The sequence below is a fragment of the Anolis sagrei genome, chromosome 1 (assembly GCF_037176765.1).
Source record: "Anolis sagrei isolate rAnoSag1 chromosome 1, rAnoSag1.mat, whole genome shotgun sequence".
In the NCBI taxonomy this organism is placed as follows: Eukaryota; Metazoa; Chordata; class Lepidosauria; order Squamata; family Dactyloidae; genus Anolis; species Anolis sagrei.
In genome coordinates, this window is record NC_090021.1 from 123,364,333 (window position 1) to 123,388,472 (window position 24,140).

The 24,140-nt window shown below is 37.9% G+C and overlaps 1 protein-coding gene across 2 annotated transcripts in view; it reads right to left on the reverse strand.

The window, feature by feature from the left end:
* Nucleotides 1–1,051: 1,051 nt before the first annotated feature.
* CSMD1 (CUB and Sushi multiple domains 1) overlaps nt 1,052–24,140 on the reverse strand; it is a 1,217,927-nt gene continuing 1,194,838 nt past the window's right edge. Inside the window, exons 65-70 of one of the 2 annotated variants that reach the window (XM_060788521.2) lie at nt 22,428–22,472; nt 15,828–15,989; nt 14,967–15,079; nt 12,586–12,673; nt 11,553–11,685; nt 1,052–3,960 (exon numbers count right to left, since the gene is read on the reverse strand). In XM_060788521.2, coding sequence (XP_060644504.2) covers nt 3,801–3,960; nt 11,553–11,685; nt 12,586–12,673; nt 14,967–15,079; nt 15,828–15,989; nt 22,428–22,472 — 701 coding nt within the window. In that variant the 3' untranslated portion in view covers nt 1,052–3,800. The remainder of the gene's footprint in view (nt 3,961–11,552; nt 11,686–12,585; nt 12,674–14,966; nt 15,080–15,827; nt 15,990–22,427; nt 22,473–24,140) is intronic. The other variant, XM_067468320.1, reaches the window with a different exon arrangement.

The following is a 24,140-nucleotide window of genomic DNA, read 5'->3' on the forward strand; positions in this document are numbered from 1 at the left end:
TTGTTCTTTCTTATAGCATGACAACGTTTGCTTCATCTTCATCAGTCTGGGGAAAAGATAACTGTAAATATCTCACAGAGAAGATTTCAATGACTGCCTTTGGCAACCATTCAAGGGACCTGACCTCGAATACACTTCTGGCATTCAAGTGACTGCAGCTCAAGCTCCACTCAGCTTGAATGGACTTCAGGTGGCACATTCAAGGATCTTTCTTAGGGTGCTGCACCGTACACAGTCTGGACATGTAGGGGATCTTGGAAAATAATGGAAAATGGAAGATCTAACCTGGTCAGTGCAATACAATGCAGTTTTAATGACAAACAAAGGGAACAGAACATTTTCAAGAGATAGGCACAGAGGTGACAACAAAAGAAACCCAATTCTACAGACCTATTTCAAGAGGCATACAAGTATGTCTAGGTATGTTGGGAGCACGAAGCATTTTTGTTCTGCATTTCCAATGCAAAAAACAAGATTGCAGATAGAATGTTAAAAAGCAATTGAAAATTGGAGTGTTTCAGAGAAACTTTGGTTTTTGTGTTAAGCGAAAACACCCACAATTCATCGTTTTAGCATAAAGAGCTTTATCCTTGATAAAGTTAATTCACTAGCAAAGTGAAGTTAGAATTTCCAGGTTCAAGTTTTTGATCCCTGTGAATGTATATATTATTCTGATGGATGGAAAGCCTTGTTCTTGGACACTCTCCAAATTTATATCAAAGGATGGAGTTAATCTAAGCAGCTCTGTCCACCAGAACTAAAAGGTCCTCCCATAGACGAGAGATCCATTTGCACCTATAAGTATTCAAGGACCTCTGGATCAGAACACATGCTAACACCACAATATTTTAAAACTTCTCCTTGTATTCTTCTTTACTCAATTGGGTAAGAACTAGGAAGGGTAGTCCTTCCTCATACTTCTGTAATTTTATGAATGACTTTGGTTACTTCTGCCACTACTGCTATTTTAAATAAAGGCAGCAATGCAAGGTTTTTCTTTCTGCAGTAGACAACAGTACAAGCTAACTAAGAAACAATTAATCACAAAACTTTTCAGTAGCATCACTGTTATCCTTCTAGTGAATGCAAAACTCTGTTGGATAGCATATCAAGATGTAAACATACATGGGATGAAAAAAAAAAACACCAAACTATGTCCAGACATTTCATGGGTTTGCAATATTAAACTTCTTTTTTGATTAATGTGAAGAGCAACTAAATATATTTGTATTGCTGGTATCTTCCATCAAAAACTATATAAGGTTTTCCGTTTTGATTAAGGATGGCCCTGCACTTTCTTTTGTGATTTAACATTAGCAGAGCCATGTAGTTTTCTGCTAATGCTTATTTTTTGGTAGTTAATTTAGATCTAAATTCTCCCACAGCAGAATCTAAGGCCCATTCTACACTGCCATATAAAATCCAGATTATCTGCTTTGACAGTATAGAATGGGTCTTACAATAATAATTTGGGGGCTGGTGCTAATTGAGGAAAGCATGGCCAGGATCCAAAGAAAATGAATCCAGGAATGCCCAAGGCAATAAAACTGCCCCTATCATATGGCAATCTTCCATTTCAAAAGTGGAATTTTATGATCTATGGGATACCAAGCAATTGTGACACTATTTGGAACCTGGATCAAATAATTTCCTTTTTAATGCTAGGGGCCAAATGAGAAGGAACACACCATATTAATAACTGCCGAAGCCAACAGAATATTACCAATGTAAGGCTGAATCACACTATGATGTCAGAAACCTCATGGCAATCCAAGCCAGTGTGCAAGTATGTGCAATAACATCTCAGTCATATTAATGGGATATCTGCACACCATTTCCTAACTTTCATTGGGAATGCAGAATAAACTGAATGTAGTTCTTGAAACTCAGCATATTTGGTTAGATCAGTGGTTCTCAACTTGTGGGTTCCCTGGTTTTTTGGCCTACAACTCCCAGAAATCCAAGCCAGTTTACCAGCTGTTAAAACTTCTGGGAGTTGTAGGCCAAAACATCTGGGGACCCACAGGCTGAGAACCGCTGGGTTAGATGAAATCATTATAGTTGTGACCAACCTTTGGAACAAAGTATGTAATACATTCAGGTGAGAAGATTGTCCCACTCTGGCACACAATCAATCTTCCGTGCCTTTTTTTCATCTTCACCAGAGTAGCAGCTAGTTGCAGGGGGAGAACTACTCCCTCCAATGCCTACAACTGTTTGCTCATATCCCTGCCCAGCAGTGCCACATATACCTCCTATCTGTGCCACATGTTGCATCCTTGCTGAAGGCTGACCGCCTATGAATTAGTGGCACATTTTCAAAGGCTAGTGTGAGTATAGAAGCTGTCAATTTTATTATCTCCTATTTTTGTTTTGTCAAGGAAGTGACTACTCTCACCGTATTACTCTGTACAGCACTTCTACATCTCAAACTTGCTCTGTCAAGCTGTATGATTACAAAAGCATTAAGCAGTATTGGTTAAAAATGTAGCAAAGACATTCACGCACACAGAGGCATTTTCTGAGTCATGGGGAAGTGTAATAGTTGCTCTGGTAAGTTGAATTGGTCAAAGTTTACATATGCTATTGCAATGTGTTTCAAAGTAGCATCGGAAATCAATGTAACTTCACTGAGGAAAAAAGATGGAAAACAAATGAAAAAGGGAAGACTGGATTATGAGCACAAGGCCCACAGGCTTTATGAACTATCTAAAATAAATTACTATTCACATTTTGTACATGGCAAGCAGCAGTAACTGCTTAACCCCCCTGCTGTTAAAAGAGTGTGATGCTGACAATAATGAAAGATGTCAGAGAGTGAGCGCGAAAGAGCAAGAAGCTGTACTGGAAAAGACAATTTGTAAACCTGGGATTTGCCCACCAACATCTGGTTGGTTTGAACTGGTGTTGATGGAGGAAATAAAGCAAAATATAGTATTTTCTTAATCACAAATTACCCTACTGGATCTAAATGAAGGGGTTGTTGTATTACACATGCTTCAAGAAAAAAATATATCATGGAATGACTTTTTTTAAAAAAATGAGTAAATGCTTATTTACAATGGATAGTGTGTATAAACCCTGTATTTGTTTTGTTTTTAAACCAGTATCTTAACTCAGTCATTCATACCACACTAGTGCAAAAAATTGTGCATTAACATTTTGCAATACAACAGCTGACCGGGAAGTTTGTAGACTGCTTTATGCATGAAGACCTAGGGTTGTTCTAACCATTAACAAGTTTCCAAAGGTAAAGCATTTTATAGACGTGTGCAGCTCCCAAGGAAGATTGTCTTCTCCTTCAAGGAGGTGTCTGTTCTTCTTTCCTTTCCTCTCTTTTCCTTTTTGTTTGTTTTTTGTTGAAATCTCCTCCTGAATGTTCTTATTCCTGGGGATAATTGATGGTGCTATTGTTTGTCACAATTCCCAAAGGAGTGATCCGAGTGCCCAGAAGATTGCATTGAAAGGCATCCAGCCACATACAAATGTGAAAGTCTGAGGCATTTAAATATGACAGATGGGAATGACTTGGCAGTCTTCCTTCGACGTGTGCCTTGATTTGGAGCAAATGCAGCCAGGTATTTCATATCTACCCTTGAGATGAAGAAATTATCTTGGTCTTGATTCCCCAGAAGACTGAAGATTTCACCAGGGAGCTTCACTGCATCTATGCTGATAGATGTTAACGGTCACTGCAGTGAAGCCCGAAAGAAGAAGGGAAACTGGTATATGGCACCAAAGGAATTACTGCTTGTCCATCAGAGGTATGGCTATGAATCAGTCAAATTGGGCACTAAAGGCTATACGACTGTACACACTGTGTTTAGAGTTGTGTCAAACCTCACAGCTTTTGCCTCTGTGGGTTTTAAGTTTGTATCGTACATAGGATTTTCAAAAGATGCCTGTCCATTGCTGTTTTCATGTCCAGCATAACCATTGTACTGTACTTTTGGTCTTGTCCTAGAAGGGGAAAAAAGATAACACTCTTGAGTTTCACTTATTGCAGATAATATAGTACAAATAATATGTTTCCCATTGCCCTGGTATATGAATACTTGCAAACGATATAAATAAATCCCAAAGCATAGCTAAAATTGAGAAAACGATTTTTTTAGTACAAACATATGATGAACTGGACAGGAATTCATTTAAAGTTGAATATATGAAATTTTGTTTTAGAAAAGTCTTTTACTCAGTTAGTTTCAGGGGTGCTATAGGATTATTTTATATCTTTTTATGATGAAATAGATTAACATATCCAAGTCTTTGGATACTGATGATTCCATGTCAATCTTTAGATAGTTACATTAGCTACCTGCCCAAAAATCAAGAAATCATAGGTTACAAGTTCTTGCCAGCCCTTTCACACCACCCAGTTATGGCATTAAGACACCACATAAGTTCATATTATCAGATCCCAAGATTGTCATTTTAGTGGAGGACATTTTGATAAATCAGTCAGAGGATCGTAGTGTTTCACTAAACTAAAAGATTATATGGAGTGGAAGTCAAAGTTGAACCATAGTGCTGTAACTTTGCAGCACATGTTTCAAACTCAAGTCCCACGGGTTGAATCCAGCCCACCTTGTCATTTTATATGGCGCTACAGGTGTTGGACTACAAGTTCTGTATTCTTCATCATTAGAAATGATTAAAACGGATGGAAGTTATGATCCAGTAACATCAGGAAGGATGCACTTTATTCTGTTCAGTCAGGATAGGGGGGTTTGAATTTAAATATGAGGCTTTTGGGGATGATATCTAACTTTAAAATGTCCTTTAACCTTTCCTCAATCTGAGAGCCACAAGTACTGTTGGGCTGCTATAACTAGTGTGCCCAATCTGCATGGTGGATAATCAAAAGTGATGCCAGTTGTCATTCAAAAACAACCGGGGGCCCAAATTGGGTAAAAATGGGTAAAAACCACTCACCCAACAACTACGTAAAAAAATTATAGTTGGCCCTCTCTATCCACAGATTTTCCATCCATGGATTCAACAGTCTTTTGAAATGAACCATAAGGCCAATGTGGCTCCCAATGAAAAGGAGTTTGACACTCCTGCTCTATAGTATAAAGGGGTCTTAAGTAAAAGGATAACACGAAAGAAAACCAGCCCATAGATATGCCAAATATCACAGAAAGTAGTATTAGTACATCACTGGGTAGCATATGTATTCAAAGAAACTTCTTAAGAGTCTTTCTTATCTGGCTGGTAGCATCTCTCTCCATTAGGTAATAGGCACCTACAATTTGGCTACCCAAAGAAAACAAACTATTCTGAATTTTCTGGTCAACATGAAAGCCTTTCTCCTTCAATAACTGAAATTAGAGGATAATAGCATGATCGCCACATCTATAGCATGTTCGCCACATTGGTGATCACTTTGTACCAATCCTATTTCTTTGAGAACAAACAAAATAACCAACAAAACAGAACAATTTTTTTTATTTTGTCTTATGTCTATTATAACAGGCTGTGTTTTTAATTTAACTTTAGTTTGTTAAATTATAATTTGTGTTTATATGTTGGGTTGTTTACATTTTGTTAGTATGGATGCATTGTTGTTGTATTCGGGCATTGAATGTTTGCCTTTTATGTTTGGAATCCACCCTGAGTCCCTTCAGGGAGATAGAGCAGAATATAAATAAAGTATTATTATTATCATCATCATCATCATCATCATTCCAGCACTTAGTATGCTCTAGTTTTAATTACAGACTTAAATTTGCTGTTGAAGTTCAACAGTTTTGCTTTATGGATTTCTCCTGCTCTCATAATAGGTCATGTAGGAAATCTCAATGGTAGGAGACTCGAGTGAGACAAAAGATGTAACTCACAAGGTGTATAACTAAACTGTATAATTCATCACAATATGATGTAGTAATGACTACTAATTTGGGTGGTTTTAAAAGAGGATTAGAGAAAATTGTGGAGACCAGTATCAGGATTGCTGTAGATTATTGCCAATATCAGAGGTGGCTTGGCTTTGCTTGTCAGTTGCTGGAGAAGGTGAGAATGTGAAGTTTTACTAATCTCCTCCACATGGAGTTCCTTTCTCATGCTTTCAGCAAGGCTAGAAGCAGTGCCACAGTGAGAAGAGTGGGGGGGGGGGCAATTTCAACGGGGAAATGTTTGCCCATTATTTTGATCAGAAGGCTGGACTAGACAGACTTCTGACTACAAGCATCAGTTTTAATGTGCCTTCTGCTATGTTACCCTATAGTGTTTAATATTTCCTTTGTTCCCTTCACTTTGTTTTATATATTACTGGACAACAGCACAGAAATACAGAAGATAAATATTTTTGAAAACTGTTCTTGTTTTATTCCAGTTAAAGGTTGACCTATTAATTCAGAGAGTATCCTTTATTTGGATAACAATTGACTTTAGGCTATTGTCACCAGTATGACAAATTATGTACCTCTGGTGTGGAAGAAAAGAGCGAAAGTTGTTGTCATATATCATATGTATATGGAACTATTAATTATGTAACAGTAACATTTAAAGACCTATTAATTTCATTACAGTCTGCTATCCAGTTTGCTGAACTGCAGGGCAAATACATCCTCATTTTTCTGCTAGATTTAATCATTCATACCATCTTCAGTGGAATAAATACTTTAAGCAATGTACTAGTTGATGATGCCAAAAGTAGAACGTAACAGATGGGAATTGCTTTCTGCTAGGTGCTGAATGTTTTCATTCCAGTATTTAAGAGGCTGCTAAATGGCAGGAAAAGCCTTCAATATTATTTCCCATTTTGGTCATTTCCAAAATGAATTCCTAGTGCTACTAATAGCTATGACATTTCTGTATTTCAGCTGTGGGATTTACTGTAGTTTTTTTAAAGTAACCCATTCTACTGCAATGCCATTGTTATATATAATCAACACAGTTTTCCACATCACTTATGATTCTGACAGTGTAACTCAAGGAAATGGGCTGCAATCCTGGTGTTGAGTGACTATAGATATTAGGCACAATCAAATGCTTCTCTGTGTGTTAATGCGGGAATATGAATTAGTGCAAACAATGGATTCTCCATTAGTGTTCCAGGGCTTATGTTCATCACTTCTTCCTCTGCTCCTCCATTCACTCTTCAGCACCACACAGGCTTTCCTAAAATTAATTCATTGAGAGTAAGCTCTCAAATGGTATCTCCATCCCACCCAACCAAAAGTCAGTTGTTTACGGAAAGTCTAGCTCTCGCCACTATGTTTAGGGAGCTAGGCAGTCCTTTTCCTTTCTTTTTTTTTTAAGATTCAGAAAACTGTACACCTACAAAGTATTTTACACAACATTCACCATAGCAGTAACCACAAGCTTTAGAACAGTAGTATTCAAAGTAGTGGTCTTTGGACCAGAGCCAGTACTTGAATTATTTCCTACTGGTTTCTGGTAAGTTTCCAGGGAAAAAAGCAACAATTCTATGCAACGAAGACAAAATTAGTGTCAGTCTCTGCCACACTGGATAACCTTATTGCCTTTCATCCAACAGATGTCCTGAGTGGAACTTTTTTAGAGCAGTGGCTCTCAACCTGATGGTCAAGATCCCTGGGGGGATCATGAGGGGGGGGGGGCGTCAGAATGGTCAACAAAGTCCATCAGAAAACACAGTATAGACCTCAGGCTCAAACTACCCATGTTGATCTATATGTCTGTATACTAAAACATGGCACTTGAATACTAATGACTAGGCCTGTTTGATCAAGAAAAAATTTGTTTCTAAAATCAATTCGTAATTGGGGTGTTTTTTTGTTTCGATATTTAAAATATTTACAAAACTTTCCAAAAAAATGTTTTGTTATTTACGAAATTTCGTAATTATTTACAAAACATTTTAGAAACAATTTTTTTCTTGATCAAACAGGCCTAGTAAACATATTTCTCTCTCTCTTTCCCACCTTTATTATTTATTATTATAATAAATAGCCTGAGTGAGTAACTATGAGGAGCCACCTACCTGCTTGGCCAAAAGATCCCCCTCCAGAACGCTATCACTTTGCTCTCCTGGGCGCCGCCATCTTTACTGCTCTACGGCGTGAGCAATCCCTTTCCCTGCTTCACCTACGGAAAGCCTGAAGGGACATACTTTCTTCCTCAAAAAAAAATACGTATTTGAATACTTGCTTGGTCTGTGAAGCTTGGTTGGCAGGTTGAGGCGTGTGTGGGGAGGGAAACTGATGGTCAAGGCGAAAGCAGGGGAGAAGGGCGCGCGCGAAAGGGAGGGAGATGTGATTGTCCGGCGGGGCAGATGATTGACAGAAACAGGAGAAGGTCGTTGCAGCCAAGCGAAGAGAGAGAGAGGAGGGCGCCCTCCTCCTCCTCCTCCCCCTCCAGCTGGGAAGAGAGCAAGCGAAGAGAGAGAGAGAGGAGGGCGCAGCAGCCCGAGCCGATCGGATGGCGCGCGCTCCTGCGCCCTCCTCTCTCTCTCTCTTCGCTTGCTCTCTTCCCAGCTGGAGGAGGAGGAGGAGGAGGAGGGCGCCCTCCTCTCTCTCTCTCTTCGCTTGCTCTCTTCCCAGCTGGAGGAGGAGGAGGAGGAGGAGGGCGCCCTCCTCCTCCTCCTCCCCCTCCAGCTGGGAAGAGAGCAAGCGAAGAGAGAGAGAGAGGAGGGCGCAGCAGCCCGAGCCGATCGGATGGCGCGCGCTCCTGCGCCCTCCTCTCTCTCTCTCTTCGCTTGCTCTCTTCCCAGCTGGAGGAGGAGGAGGAGGAGGAGGAGGGCGCCCTCCTCCTCCTCCTCCCCCTCCAGCTGGGAAGAGAGCAAGCGAAGAGAGAGAGAGAGGAGGGCGCAGCAGCCCGAGCCGATCGGATGGCGCGCGCTCCTGCGCCCTCCTCTCTCTCTCTCTTCGCTTGCTCTCTTCCCAGCTGGAGGAGGAGGAGGAGGAGGAGGGCGCCCTCCTCTCTCTCTCTCTTCGCTTGCTCTCTTCCCAGCTGGAGGAGGAGGAGGAGGAGGAGGGCGCCCTCCTCCTCCTCCTCCCCCTCCAGCTGGGAAGAGAGCAAGCGAAGAGAGAGAGAGAGGAGGGCGCAGCAGCCCGAGTCGATCGGATGGCGCGCGCTCCTGCGCCCTCCTCTCTCTCTCTCTTCGCTTGCTCTCTTCCCAGCTGGAGGAGGAGGAGGAGGAGGAGGGCGCCCTCCTCTCTCTCTCTTCGCTTGGCTGCAACGACCTTCTCCTGTTTCTGTCAATCATCTGCCCCGCCGGCCAATCACATCTCCCTCCCTTTCGCGCGCGCGCCCTTCTCCCCTGCCTTCGCCTTGACCATCAGTTTCCCTCCCCACACACGCCGCCCTCAACCTGCCAACCAAGCTTCACAGACCAAGCAAGTATTCAATACGTATTTTGTTTTGAGGAAGAAAGTATGTCCCTTCAGGCTTTCCGTAGGTGAAGCAGGGAAAGGGAAAGGGCAGGCACCAGCAGCACTCAGCAGCCTCCATCCCATTAACGAGACGAGCTGAAGCTCGTAAAAAAAATGGGGCTGCTGTTTCGATATTTTTAAACCCTTCCGGGTTTGAAAAAATGTTTTGAAATCGCGTCGGATATGCTAAAAATAACGAATAAATTCCGAAAAACGAATTAACGAACTAAAATCGACAGGCCTACTAATAACTGTTGTGTAAATAAATACAAATGGTATCTAATAAGGCCTCTGTGTTCTTGAATAAAATAGGTATCTGAAATAAACATACCTATGTTTTCCCCAGGCTAAAAAAATATCAATCTAAGAAATTATGGCAGATGAGGACTAGTCTTTGTATGAGTGTCAATATTCCATTTGTGCAGCTCTGGCTCCTTGACTGGGATTTTCAGTTCCGAGTCACACAAATGTAGTACAAAACTCACCTGAATGTATATTTTGTCCTTTGGAAAGGAACATTTCACTCAAAAGAAGCAGGCTCCATTTTTAGTCTCCTTCATTCAAAGATACACAAAATAGGAACTTATTGATGGCATGGCTTTGACTCTAAATGGGATAATCATGCTGTGAAAGCTGATGATCACTTTGTGGATCATCTTTCAAGGATTGTCACTCTACTGCACTTTGAGGCAACGTATTATACTGCTGAATAACTCTTGCAGTCACGTTTAGGCAGAATCTCTTTTGTTGTAGTTTGAATCCATTGCCCAATGTCTCAATCTTGAACTGCAGAAAAATGCCTACTCCATCTTCAATATTAATATTTTCAAATTTTTAAACATGGCTATCATTTCACCTGTTAATTTTCCATACTCCAGGCTAAACCTACCCAGCTCCCTTAACTGCGTCTTTAAAAACATGGCTTCCAGACATTTTATTGGTTGCCCTCCTCTAGATACATTCCAGTACAAGTAAATGTAATAATAATAAAGCACAAATATGGTACCACTTCACGCTGGAGGGAAAAATACTGATCTACCAAATCAGACATCTTAAGAAGTAATTGTTTGCACCCTTATAACTCTTTGTATTACTTCTAATTTGACATTACTTCTAACTTCTTTTCAAAACTCCACCCTACCCTTCCCCAGAGAGATAGATTAGATCAAGTATGGGCAAACTTTGATCCAAGTGTTTTGGACTTCAACTCCCAGAAATATCAACCAGCTTACTGGCTGTTAGGAACTGTGGGAGTTGAAGTCCAAAACACCTGGAGGGCCAGCATTTGCCCATGCCTGGATTAGATCATCCAGATGTCTAACTCAACGCAGAGAGTGCAATCCCTCAGTAATTGATGTTCCAGTCTGGAGCGCATGCACACAGATCTACTTCTAAGCTAAGCATTATTGACCTTCTTCCATTGTAGGCCCCCACTTTCTGAACTCACCACTCATGCAGGGATTCAGCCTGGACAACCATGAAACCTCATCTTCACATGGCAACTTGAAACAATTTCTGTCAAAAAGATATCTTTCTTCTGAGATGCCTGATTCTCATGTAAGGAGATGCTACACAGACTGAAGGATTATTTCCCACAAGATATCTCAGCATGTACTACTTATTTCATTAGGCCCTGTTTCTCTGAGGATGTATGGATATTACAATTACTTCTCATAGGCACTTGGAAAAAAGAATGTCATGCAACTCATAATCTACCAGTTCCCTTTAAGTGCCATCGGTTTAAAAGAGATACTTAAGTACCTACCTAAACTTCTCTCATTATTACCAAAGGAAGTTGAAAGTGGTTAGTTTTGACTGAATAATGCCCCCTCTTTTTAATAAAATGTGTTAGAAACACTTAAGCTGACAAATGGTCTAGCTAACCAATGATTCCCAACCTTTGGACCTCCAGGTGTTTTAGACTTCAGCTCCCACAATTCCTAGCAGCAGTTAACCTGGCTGGAGGACCAAAGTTTGAGAACCAGACTAATAAGTATTGATTTCTGTTTACTTTTTTCCTTCTTAGGGAAAACGTTCATTATTTATACTAGTCTACAACTCACCACAACATTGCAATGTTGTCTAGTCATTTTAGAATAGAAGTTTCATTTATTTTAAAGCATTGTTTTAAATTCTTCATCAGTCAAACATTTCCCCACTTAATTAAATGTGTCATAAGGTATTGATATAGAGTACCTGTGTTTGTAGAGGTAAAATGCAAACCCTGACAGTATTAGAGCAAAGAAGGGAACCAGGATTGCAGCTGCAACAGAACTGCTATTTGTACCATAGTAGTGATTAGGGTGATCAGTATCTACACTTAAAGGACCTGAAAAAAAGAGAAAACATTTTTTAGGGATAGAACTAAACATATATACCAGTGCTCTGACTGAATTTAGAAGCATCATAAATGTATGAAAGTGACGGAAATGAATAATGCCATTCTGAGCTCTTGTCATTCTGGATCATATGTATTGAAATATGTATTGGGACAAATGTATTGAAATATGAGGATGCCTTAAGTGAAGTTGTTAGCACATTGTGTGCCCCAGCTGGAGGCACTAGCTTTTAATTTTGTGTCCTGCATCTATACAAGCATCCTTATAATGTGTTCCCCCCCACTCTATATATAGATAGATATAGATGTAAAATATTCAAAGGTAACCAGGTTTTCAAAGTTCTGAAATGCCTTTAGGTAGTAACGGAAATGCCTCTTCTTCTTTTCTTACAGTTCAAACATGCATAGAGAACTCAGGGTGCCAAATTTCTTTAAACTACATTGAAGGCAAATGTAAAAATCCTTAAAGACGTTCAGTCATTGTTGTAATGCATGTTACCCAATTCACTTGAAACATTTACACTGATGTTCTGCATAGTTGCAGTTTTCTTTGTAGATACCTGTAAACATTAAATAGTTGAACTAGAGACATACTCCTAAATTAATTTTAAAGCTAGAAATAAAACTATTAATATTTGATAAGTGATACAGAGTGCTATAAAATAATCCTTACAAAGGAAGCCCTCTTACAGATTGATCTTAGCATTGCCACTAGTAAGGAATGAGATGTAGGCACACTATGCCATTAACTAGGAATGTGCAATGAGTTTTAATATAAAGGAATTTGGGATATGTTTTAATATTCATCCTTCTTACTAAATAACCCTAACATTTGTATAATGTGTATTAAGACAGAACAAAGCAAAATATAAAGAAAAAAATAACCCTTACTTTGCCTTTGGAGCATAAATTTTCCAAAATCTTTTCCATGTATGTCGCCTCGATAAGTGAAGATGCCTCTTTCAAGTCCTGATGATACCTAGAAAAAAATGAATATATCAAGAAGCCTGAAAACGTTTTTAAAATTCAACTGAGATTGTAACATCAGCAAGGTAACTATCTTATCTGCATTTCATGACTGATGAAGAAATGAAGCAAAATTATTAAAATGTAAACAATATATGAACTTTAAAATCTGAAAGCTTTGATTGTAATGGTTTCTTTCCCTATTTTCTCTCTCACTCTTCACTTCTCTGCATTCTTTCTTTGGCAAGTGCTAGATAAGATATTCTTACTATGAATAGGAAAAAAGCACGCTGGCTACAATAGTTAAGATCCTGCTCTGGGAAACATGTGAAGTTCCATGGAGGTGGATCTATAGCATGTCTAACCCTCACCTCCTGTAGTGGTCACTTCCCCTGTGCCATTTAGAGATGAGTGAAGTCTGGACACCTATTGATGATGTCATTCTCTAGCCCTTCCAAAGCTGGAACACTTCTCTGACATCTTGTGCTTTTCACCATCTGCTAATGGCAGTGTGGTAAGAGGCACAGGAAAAGGTGAGAAACAGTCCCCTGTCCCTTTAAGATCAGTTATCAATAGCTAGAAACCCTCCGAGATGTAATTTAGGAGATATTAACTTAATTCAAGAAGCTTTGGGTTGGGGAGAAGGGTGACTGTTATGAATTTGGGGACCAAGATTATGTCCTTGGCAATATCGAGTGGCCACAAAGACAGCCAAAATGGAGAAAAGAAAAAGAAGAAAGAAAAGCCCACAACCAAAGAAATAAAGTTGCTGGAAGTCCATTTGCTAATTTGAAATTGGTTTTGTTTGTTGGTTGTTTGGTTTTAGATATCATTTTAAATTATACACTGAGGTCTCACAAATGTTTAAAAGTGAATGGCCACTCCTAGAAACTTCCAGAACAGGTGTGTGTGTGGGGGGGGGGGGGAGAGAAAATTGAACTATGGGAAACTTAGAAGGACTGGGGGCCACAAAAAGGAAGGAAGGAAGAATAAATTCAGTGCATTTGTGGTAGAAGAAATTTCTTGATGCTTGTGAGGGCAGAGCGGGAATATTTTTGTATGTTTTCATGCATTGGAGGTTTCTGTATGATGTTAGGTCAAAAATTGCCTTAAAATCATTCTGATATATATACTGTATATATTTTTTAAAAATTGGGTAGTAGGGGCTGAAGGGACTTCCAAAGTAGGACCCAGGATTTTTGCCCACCTTTAGTTGACATTTTTACTCACACAACATAGAGTAAAACTTTTTCGTATTGATTACAACTGGTAAACTTTGTGTGTATTACACATAAACATTTTTCCAGATATAGCAATACAGGATCTTTTTGAGAAGTTCTATGTTCTCTGCAAATGAATGGGGCTAAACAGGGATAATCTGGCTCATAAGTGAAGTTACCTTTCTGTTGTTAATGGAGCTGACATTTTATTGTTTGTATTTTGCTGCCCTTAGTTCCTAGTCCTTAAATGGCCAAGATGGGGAGAGAATTTTGCCTACAGTCTCTCTAGGGCAACTACAACAGAAACAAGATCTGATACAAAATGCAAACCTCTTTTAGCTTCTTGCTAAAAGTAATTTTCTTCCTATTACAAGACAGTCTTTGGAAACAAAGGCTATTCACACTTTATAATGTATTTTGTAGTTGTTTTGTGTACAAAACAGCATTTTCTGCATATAAAATGTAAATTTTTGCAGATAATATTGTTTTGTGCACAAAAGAAACATGTGAAAAATTTGCACAAAATAAGTCCCCAACTGAAAATTCTCATTAATCCAGGATTCTTTGCATTAGCATTTCTCAATATCTGAAAAATATGTTTTTCAAGGAGTTTTTTTTGAATAGTTTCATTTTTAAACCCTTATGTCTGAATGTGTTATTGGCATTGAGATCATTGTCTAATTACTGTGTGATGTATTTTCTGCATTTTTGGTTGGGTGATAAAGGCCCCACTCTTTTGTAAATTTTGGATTTTGTTGTATTTTGCATGACCACCTTTACTACATCTGAAGAAGCAGGTTTAAGCTTGAAGAACTGCTGGGAATTTGTGTTTGTTGCAATCACCATGTAATGTATGAATTGGACAATATTCTATCTTAGTAATGTGAGTGCTTTATTCTATGGGATCAAGCCAACAACATAACCAGGGACACATTCTCATGGAATAAGGACACTGCAGATGAGTTTTATCCATGACATGATACTCAGTGCCACAATTATAAACAAGCTTAGATAGCAGAAATATGCAATGAAATATGGACAAGAGTTAAGCAAGATAAACCTGTCCAGAGTACGAAGTTTACTTACATAACCATCTAATGCCCACTTGTCATTTTGGAGTTTGCTTGTAAAACCATCTCTAGGATTTTTTACTTGATAAATCTTCAAAAGCAAATGGGCTTCTTCTTTTTTGTAGATACCTACATAGGATTTTTAAAAGGAAGCATTGTATAATTTTAGATTGTATAAAATATTTTTAATCTCTATGCATGGTATGAAAGGTTCAGAGTTCATTTGCAATATACGGTACATATGCTCTGTCATTTTCCTTGACACTTTCCTCCTTTCCTCCAGAATGCTTCTTCATTGTATATAAACCTGGCAGCTTCCTCAAAACACTAATTGCTCTTCAGTTCTACAAAGTCTTGAGCTTGCTTCTTGACTTGCAAAAGGTATGCAGAGTTTTAAAATATTATTCAGATAGCTAGATCAGACCTAAAAATCATGTCACTAAAAAGAGCACACATATTTTGTTGCTATGCTTGAAATAACTGTGACATATAAATCCCCAAAAACCATAGACATCCAATATTCATGATTACAAAATTGCCATATTTTTTTTCAAGAATTGGCAATGACACAAAACTAGAACTTGATTGCTCATAGGTAAAAAGAAGCTCCACTGTTAAGGCACGGATCTATAACACAACAAGCATGTTAGGAAACAGTAAATGAATATAAACATTGTTTAGGCATTTGTCAAGTCATACTGAGCTGCAATGAATTAGACATGTTAACATGTTCTCTACATATGTATATAGTCTGGATTTCTAACAATATGAATATTCTTCTTCTGTAACGTTACACTAGAATAGATGAAAAACCGCTTCTGAACACCTTTTAAACATTGACCGTATTTGATTACACTGGCCCTACAGCCATTCTCACCTGATAGTTTAAGTTGTGCGCTGGATGCTTCGATGAATGTAGCATTCACCTTACTGCTTGTAGCATTGAACCAGTCAACGGTTAGAGTTGCAGGCTGCCTTTTCCCTAGGTGCTCGTAAAAGCCCTTCCACAATGAATTTATAAAAAATACATCTGAAGGAACTGCAGGAAAGATGAATAAACTGGTAAATCACTACATCACTCCAAGCAGATGCATCTCTGCTTCTCACATTCATTATTCAGGTTGTTATCAGAGTGCCCAAACACTGTTCTATAACAAATGGTAACCTTTGCTATACTGAATTATTAATAATATAAACGATAACAGAGTATATGAACTTCTAGTGAATCTTGATGTCTTGTGACATTTTATGGCTGTATTAGCTGAAGACTGGAGCACATTGTTTTCAATCTCTCTTTTAAGCAATTTCTTGAAAAAATGAGGAAATTACAATAGAGATGTAATTCATTTGTAAGTTTCTTCTAAATGATAGCAATGGGTAATTTCAGTAATTTTCTTCCTATTACAAGACAGTCTTTGGAAACAAAGGCTATTCACACTTTATAATGTATTTTGTAGTTGTTTTGTGTACAAAACAGCATTTTCTGCATATAAAATGTAAATGTTTGCAGATAATATTGTTTTGTGCACAAAAGAAACATGTGAAAAATTTGCACAAAATAAGTCCCCAACTGAAAATTCTCATTAATCCAGGATTCTTTGCATTAGCATTTCTCAATATCTGAAAAATATGTTTTTCAAGGAGTTTTTTTTGAATAGTTTCATTTTTAAACCCTTATGTCTGAATGTGTTATTGGCATTGAGATCATGCCTTGGAACAATATAACAACAATCGGTTAACTTGAAATACAGTTTATATGGGCAACAAAACACCTATTTTTATTCTTTAGAACAAAAGACAGGTCCTGTGGAAGATCCCATACTTCCCTGACATCAGGAATAAGGCTTCTAGGTGCTTTATAGCTTCTTATTTGACACATTTGGGATATTATAGATAAATGGTTCTATACCTGATCAGTGTAACTGCCCTGATAATGAGGCAAAATTTATTTACTTGTTTACTGTTTCCTTTCCTTTCCTTTCCTATAATGAATTAGAACCATTGCATTTTTTAAAAAAATGAAAGAAAAAGAGAAATCAAGTCCTTGACCATGGTTAAGAAAAGAAGCTGATGAATGAAGGGACAACTTATAACTCAACTTCTAGCTGCAAAGAACAGAAATAAATAAAAAATGAAAGGAGGTACTAGTTAATGTTATAAGAGAGCATTATTTTGGGTGGATTTGTTTCAGATCAAACATTATAAAACAATTTTGAACAAGAAAAAGAGCACTGTTGCATAATATAGCACATTATTGAACCACTATAATGCTCTAAGAGCAGTATAGGATGCTGGCACAGAACTCACTATGTAAAAGAGATATAGGAGCTTTTTGAATCGTTTCAAATATATTTACGCCATCCCTGTCCATCAGCTTTGCAAGAATCTACTGTATGCTAGGCAAACATGAAATAGAGTTCATCACAATTTAAATGCTCCTGGTTTCATAAATACATTGCTCTTTGGTTCTCACACATTTTTTATAAGGCCGGGGGAACCCTAAGGATTACCAGCTTCTCCATAATGCTACATGCATTAGTGCTCAAAAAGAGTACACATTCATGTTAATCCTATGAAAATAGCTAGTAATGCAAATGTTATTATAGAAGTGCTATTGCATTCCACTTTTCACAGTTCGTCGAAGGAAAGAGCTGAACCTGAGGTTGAAGGCTAAATTGCTGGTTAATGCATTTTAAAATTCTTCTCCACACCAATGTTGAGAAGCTAATGGTATATCATACCAGGAAAGCACAAAAAGTATGTGTGCTTGTGGTTAAAAGCTCACCCATAAAATGTTTAAGACAATCTAACTCAAATTGATTTTTTTTTAAAAAAATGGAATGGTTCTGAAGGTAATTGTAAGCTAGAAAGCTAAGATCCATGAAGTATGTACTTGGTAAAACACATATCCCTTACCACTCTTGTTAATATAGCCCTTGTAACATTAGGGCAGCTTTTACCTGTTTTACACCAGTAAAACAGTCTCTCTAGTTGAGGGAAGTTTGAAAAGATATGTGAGATAGTCCAAAGTATGTGTTATATGATAGTTAATAATCCTCTGCATTACAGTGTAGCAATTATTTCTCTTTTATGAACACAAGATGAGTCTGAAATCTTATCCAAGACACACAGTAGGGCTCAAACCATTTTATAAAAAGTTTTTGAACTTCACATTGAAATTTGAAAAAAGGAAATAGGCCACATTTCAGAGACTACAGCCAAATATGGAAAATCTAGGATTTAGGCTCACAGAAAGGTAGATTTTACTGGTGTAAAGTTACATAGGCGTCTTTTGCATAATAATAGCAATCTGAAATTAATGGGGAATTGGCTGCTAAAAACTAATATCAAGCCTATGTTTCTAGCTATACATTATCTAATTTCCTTCACTTTTCCTATATACAATATCTTAAGCAGAATCTGTTAACAAAGAGCATACATTAATAACAAAAATATATACACACAAAGAGTATAAACCTCTTATTATTTTGGTACCTTGAATCACATGTGCATGTTTGCACTTTCAAGAATATAATTGCTAATGTTGATATTAATCTAACATATTGCAATGTTATATTCCCTGAAATCCCACTAAATCAAAGGGTCTCAAACATATGCATATCAGCTGTGTATTCTAAGTATGGTAACAAGAAGGTGCTTCTGGCACATAGAACAAAAGTTTTGCAGCATGACAGAAGTGAAAGCAAAACCTTCGAAACAGCTAGGATACCAGTGGATTAATCTCAAAACAGGCATTACACTGTTTCTCAAATTAGTTCATATATGATCCTGGAAGACAAAATTGTGGGCAGCTGGGCAATGCAGGAAGCACATTTTAAATGTACATTGTTTTATAAAATAAAAAGACAAGTTGCACATTAAACACTGAAGACAGGGCAAAGACTTTAAAACTGTGACACAAAGGAAGAAAAAGTTCCCACACAGTTGACTGTATTTTGTATAGGAAAGAAAAAATCCACTGTGTTGGCTTAGCTGATGACCCATTGCTAAAGAAAATGCACAGGGAATTTCTTTACACTGAATTCATGGTTTTTACATATCGTATCATGTTGTGAAGTGGAAATTTGTCATTTAACTAGAGCAGCACTGAAATACCAGCAGGCAGGAGTGGGCCAAGATCTTCCCCTCCACTGAGTAGAGAGCCCTTGGCAATACACAGTTGCCTGTGCAATTGGACTCACATGTAGAGTTCAGATGACACTGCTGGGTATTGGCATGGCAGAAAACAAGAACAAGCATCCCTCTTCTACCACTCTAGTTGCATTTCTGGCCTCAGCTAGAAGTATACACAGTGAGAGAGAAGCCCCATTAAGAGTAGATCCACATATATTTGCCTCTCAGGAAACCTGATCATTTCAAAACATGATTGAATCAACCCCAGCAGCTGAAGAACTTATGTTTTTGGATTACATTTTTTAGAATCAAAGATCTCATATTATAATTGTCCATGCTGTCTGAGGAATTCTGTAAGCTCTAGCCCAAGAAGTACACTTTCCAAACTCTGCTGAAAACACACATTGGTTTTGGAAGCAAATCCAGGCTACCATCCCTTTAGTCACTACTATACATTTCTTTAACTGAAATGTAAGCTAGAGCAGAAAGGGATATTGGGATGCCTACTTCATGGAATTGTGTATAACTGCATTTCAGATATTTTATCATTTTATATTCTTCTGAGCTGTTTTACTTTATTTATAAAACTTTTAAAAACTTTTTTATCATCTCCAAGCTGCTTGAGATTTTATCAAATATGTGGATGGTGTGATTTTAATAGTGATTGTAATGTTATATGCTTTAATTTGTATTTTAATTCTAATTTTAAATTTTGACTTCAATGTATTTAATTGTCGGTTGTCTAAAAGCATCAGATAGTTGCCATATGTAAAGCTGCCTTGAGTCCTCTTCGGGGTAGAGAAAGGCGGAACATAAATAGAGTAAATAAATACATACAACCAAATCCAAAAGATTGGGTCCAGTCCAAATAACAGTGAGGGATAAGGAAAAAGGGATGGGGATGCTAGAACTGTTTGGTTGATTTCTGTGGACCTACACTAGTCTTAGCTATGTACCACACTTCCAACATGCTACAAAAACATTAAAGCTGCCCTGCATGATTATTTCATGCTTACTGGCAAGTAGACAAGTTCAGAGAAGAATCTGACTACTTCCTCACAGCCTGATTGTAGATGATTGTAAAAGCACTGAAACCTTTGGAGGACTCCCACAGATTTCAGTGCTGATGTTATTATTGTGTTGGCTATAGAGATACAGCCAGTCTTTTCTCTGACCCTGTGTCTTCACAACAAGGCATAGAATGGCTGTGAGAGGCACTGCAAAGGGAGAAAGGCTCTTCAAGTACTTCAAAAAGGGCATACTAATAGGTAAATGACACCTACATATGTGTGTGGCCCTAAAAGGATTCTCACCCTTTATTGCCCAGAATTCACCAAGGCATTTACAAATGCATAACCTACAGTTTCTTATTTATAAGTGTGAATCACTTATTCACATTCCTTATGTATTCACTACTTTAGGCAATATATAAGAATCATGGAAGTCCCAAAATCCCCACTTCCTGTGCAACAACTACTGCAAGCAATAGGAATCTGCAGGAAGTCAATCAGGAAGTAGAAGACTAATTTCTAAGTGATAAGGAGAAAGATCACATTGTGCACAGTTACTGCAAAATTTTGGGGTGGGCTAGATTTTGGCTGGGAGATACTACGTACCTATGCATGTAATAAAGTTACACAGCTAGATAACTGATAGAGAATTCTGGTTATCATCTTAAGAAAGCATAAGCAAATGTTAATTTTTTTTTCTGCAAACTGTTCCAAGATTCTCCCAAGGTATTTTTTTTTGCCTCCAGCAAAGAACATAGGAAAGTTGCCTTATAGGGATTGATAGTAGGGGTCCATCTAAACCAGGCCTACACAACTTGACAGTAGTAAGGGGCCAAAATTAAATGGGCTAAACCTCTTAGGGCCACAGATAATTTTTAGCACCTTACTTTCCAAGTAAAGGTATAATTAATTCTTATTAGGATTGTTGTTTCTGACTTAGGGCAACTCTAAAGTGACAACTGCTGCCACCTCCTGTTTCTGGTATATAGGGATCCCCCCCTCCCAGTCTTTCCATTCCCTCTCTCCAGAGAGAGAGAAACTAGAAACAGATCTGGAGGGAGAAGATTGGAGGTCACCCTGTGTACCAGGAGCATGGAGCTGAGAGTGGTGATGGTACTGTGTTTTACTGCCATATCCTGCCCCGAGATGTATGTCATGCGAGCCTGATCTAAACCTATGTTGTCAAATGTGACTGGAAGCAAGTTTCAGGAAGAATTCTCCTTAGCCCTATCTTATGATACTTTGTATTATCTTGTGTATCCCATCCAAGTAATAAGTAAGTCTGACAATAAATAATAATAATAATAATAATAATAATAATAATACTTTATTTATGCCCCGCTACCATCTCCTCAAGGGACTCGGTGCGGCTTACATGAGGCCGGGTTACATGATCCAACTTAGCTTCTAAAACTGGACAAGCTGTTATGGTGAAAAGATGGGTCACCATCCCATACATAATGTGATAGCATAGTTGAAACTTATTTCAATGATGTTAATAGGAAAGTGGTCCATACTGCATCTGAAAGGACTAGGACTGATTAGCAGGGACAGATCAAAATAACTTAATCAGATTTTTGATTAATCTTGCCCAATTTAAGGGATTAATCTTGAAGTAGCTTCCTCACTTGACATAATGAAAGGGCTGATGCTGAACCTGTAAACTTGCCTCTTGAAAGCTAAGCCATTTGTCAAGTGAAAACAAAGCAGAGGTTTCATTTTTACCAAAACCATGTAACTAAATTATGTTTTCATTATAAGGCTCTCCATTATAGTACACTGCCTGATATAATGCAACATTAGCTTCTTATTTCTAATAAGCACATTGTTTTGATATAGATCTTGTTCATACAGGCATTATAAAAGTCACACATAAATACTACTTTACACTGCAAATGAGAAACCATGCAAGTCTTGTGTTGATGTTTCTGCCTACCAATCTGAGCATCCCACCTACAAAGAAAACTAATACGTTAAATCAGAATATTTTGTGTTCGGTGTATAGAAGAGCACTAAATCTTGTAACCCTTCCCCCACCTCAGTATATAATGGTGCGCCTCCAAGGCACCCAGTTAATACCTTTATGGTAAACACTGATAACGCTACAGAAAAGGGCATTGTATTAAAGTCTATGTTGCTTTAAGTGTGCTGTTTTATGACAAATTTCAGATATTGGTTTTATTTGCTAGTGCTTTATATTTGATATTATTTTGTTTTAACCTTGGTAATAAAATGATTCAGTTCAAGGTTAGAAATAATTTTTTTTTTGTGAGAACGAGTGGGTTGAAAGGAATTTAATGTATTTAGTTCTAAAACTGTTCTCGTATACAAACCTGGAGTTTTAGTTATTGTTTCATTAACTTCTCTCACTCCTTTACCTACAAGTAAAAAGACAAATTATCATTTTTATGAACATACTTTTTCTATACAGAATGTTGATAAATAATGCTTCACTGAGGCAATTGTGTGCTCTACAATATGCCTACTGTGTTATAGCAGAAGTAACTAAAATCTATATTACATATTCAAGCAGATATAATTTTGCATACTCATCAGAAAAAATATCTTGGGACTACAGCTTTTGCATGGCTGTAAACTTGCTGATCACAAAAATAATTACAGATTTCATTTCCAAAAAAATTAATAATAATAATAGTTTTATATCAACCACAGTGCTGTAACAGAGAGCCTTATATAATACTGTATCTTGGTGTGCAAAGTTATATGTAAATAAAGGCACATGAAGCCTACAATTTGAGCTAATGATATAATTAGCTCAATTACTGAGGACAATAATAAAATTTTCTAGTACATATCAGTTGTAGCCAAACCTTTTGGCAACTACACTATTTAATACAGCGGCACTCAAATCTGTAATGTTATACATACACAATTCCCATTCCTTGGTATAGTTTGACCAATTATTTTTATGCAGATGTATCCTACTCCCCATTGTGTCTAATGAGTCTTAGTCCCTATTAAATGAATTTGGAATCTAAGATTGAAGCAGGGAAGATAACAATCCAGTACATTAAAGGAAAGCAGGCAGAAATTCAAGCCGGATTCCATGTACAGGACAGGCCCATTGCGTTAATCTTTTCAGCTCCTATGTAGGAGTGCCAGAAATACCTGTGCCTGTACCATTTGTGATGCCTATTATTTGTATTGAAGAATTATACTATGTACTATATTCTTCAGTGCTTGGCCTGAGCTGGAATAAAATTGCATTTGTGTTATTACTACTTCTTCATCCATTATTGCTAATAATCTGAAGAACTCTATTAATGAGACTATCCATTGCATGAGTTCAAGCTTTTGCTAAGAGTGCACGCTTGTAGAAATATTGCCCAGGCAAATCTGGAGTCTTCCCTATTTTCCAAATACTTGAGACCAGTCTTGTAAAAAGAGAGCTGTTCGATTCTTTAAATACTGTGTTCTCTCTATATTTTCCACAGCCAAGAACTTGGTCTACTAACATAAAGGGGATGGTCCCACTTTTAGGGGAAACCAAAATAATAAAACAAGATATTGCTCACCACAATACAGATATGGAAGTAGTGAAGCCTGACCTGTGTGATGGAAGATTATGTATGCTACATATATTTAAATGTGGTCTTGTGGACTAGACCAGCAGAGAGTCTACTTACTAAAATTTGCCATCGAACTGCCAAAATGAACATATTACACTGAATTAGTATGCCAAACAGCAACTCTTCCTGTAGTGTTTAATGAAAACAAAATAAAAGTAGGAAAATAACTAAAATGGGATCCTCAATGTGTTGTCGAAGGCTTTCATGGCCAGAATCACTGGGTTGTTGTAGGCTTTTTGGGATGTATGGCCATGTTCTAGAAGCATTCTCTCCTGATGTTTCACCTGCACCTATGGCAGGCATCCTCAGACATTGTGACCCCACAACCTCTGAGGATGCCTGTCATAGATGCAGGTGAAACATCAGGAGAGAATGCTTCTAGAACATGGCCATATAGCCCGAAAAACCTACAACAACCCAAAATGGGATCCTTATATTTTGCTTTGTTCTGTCTTA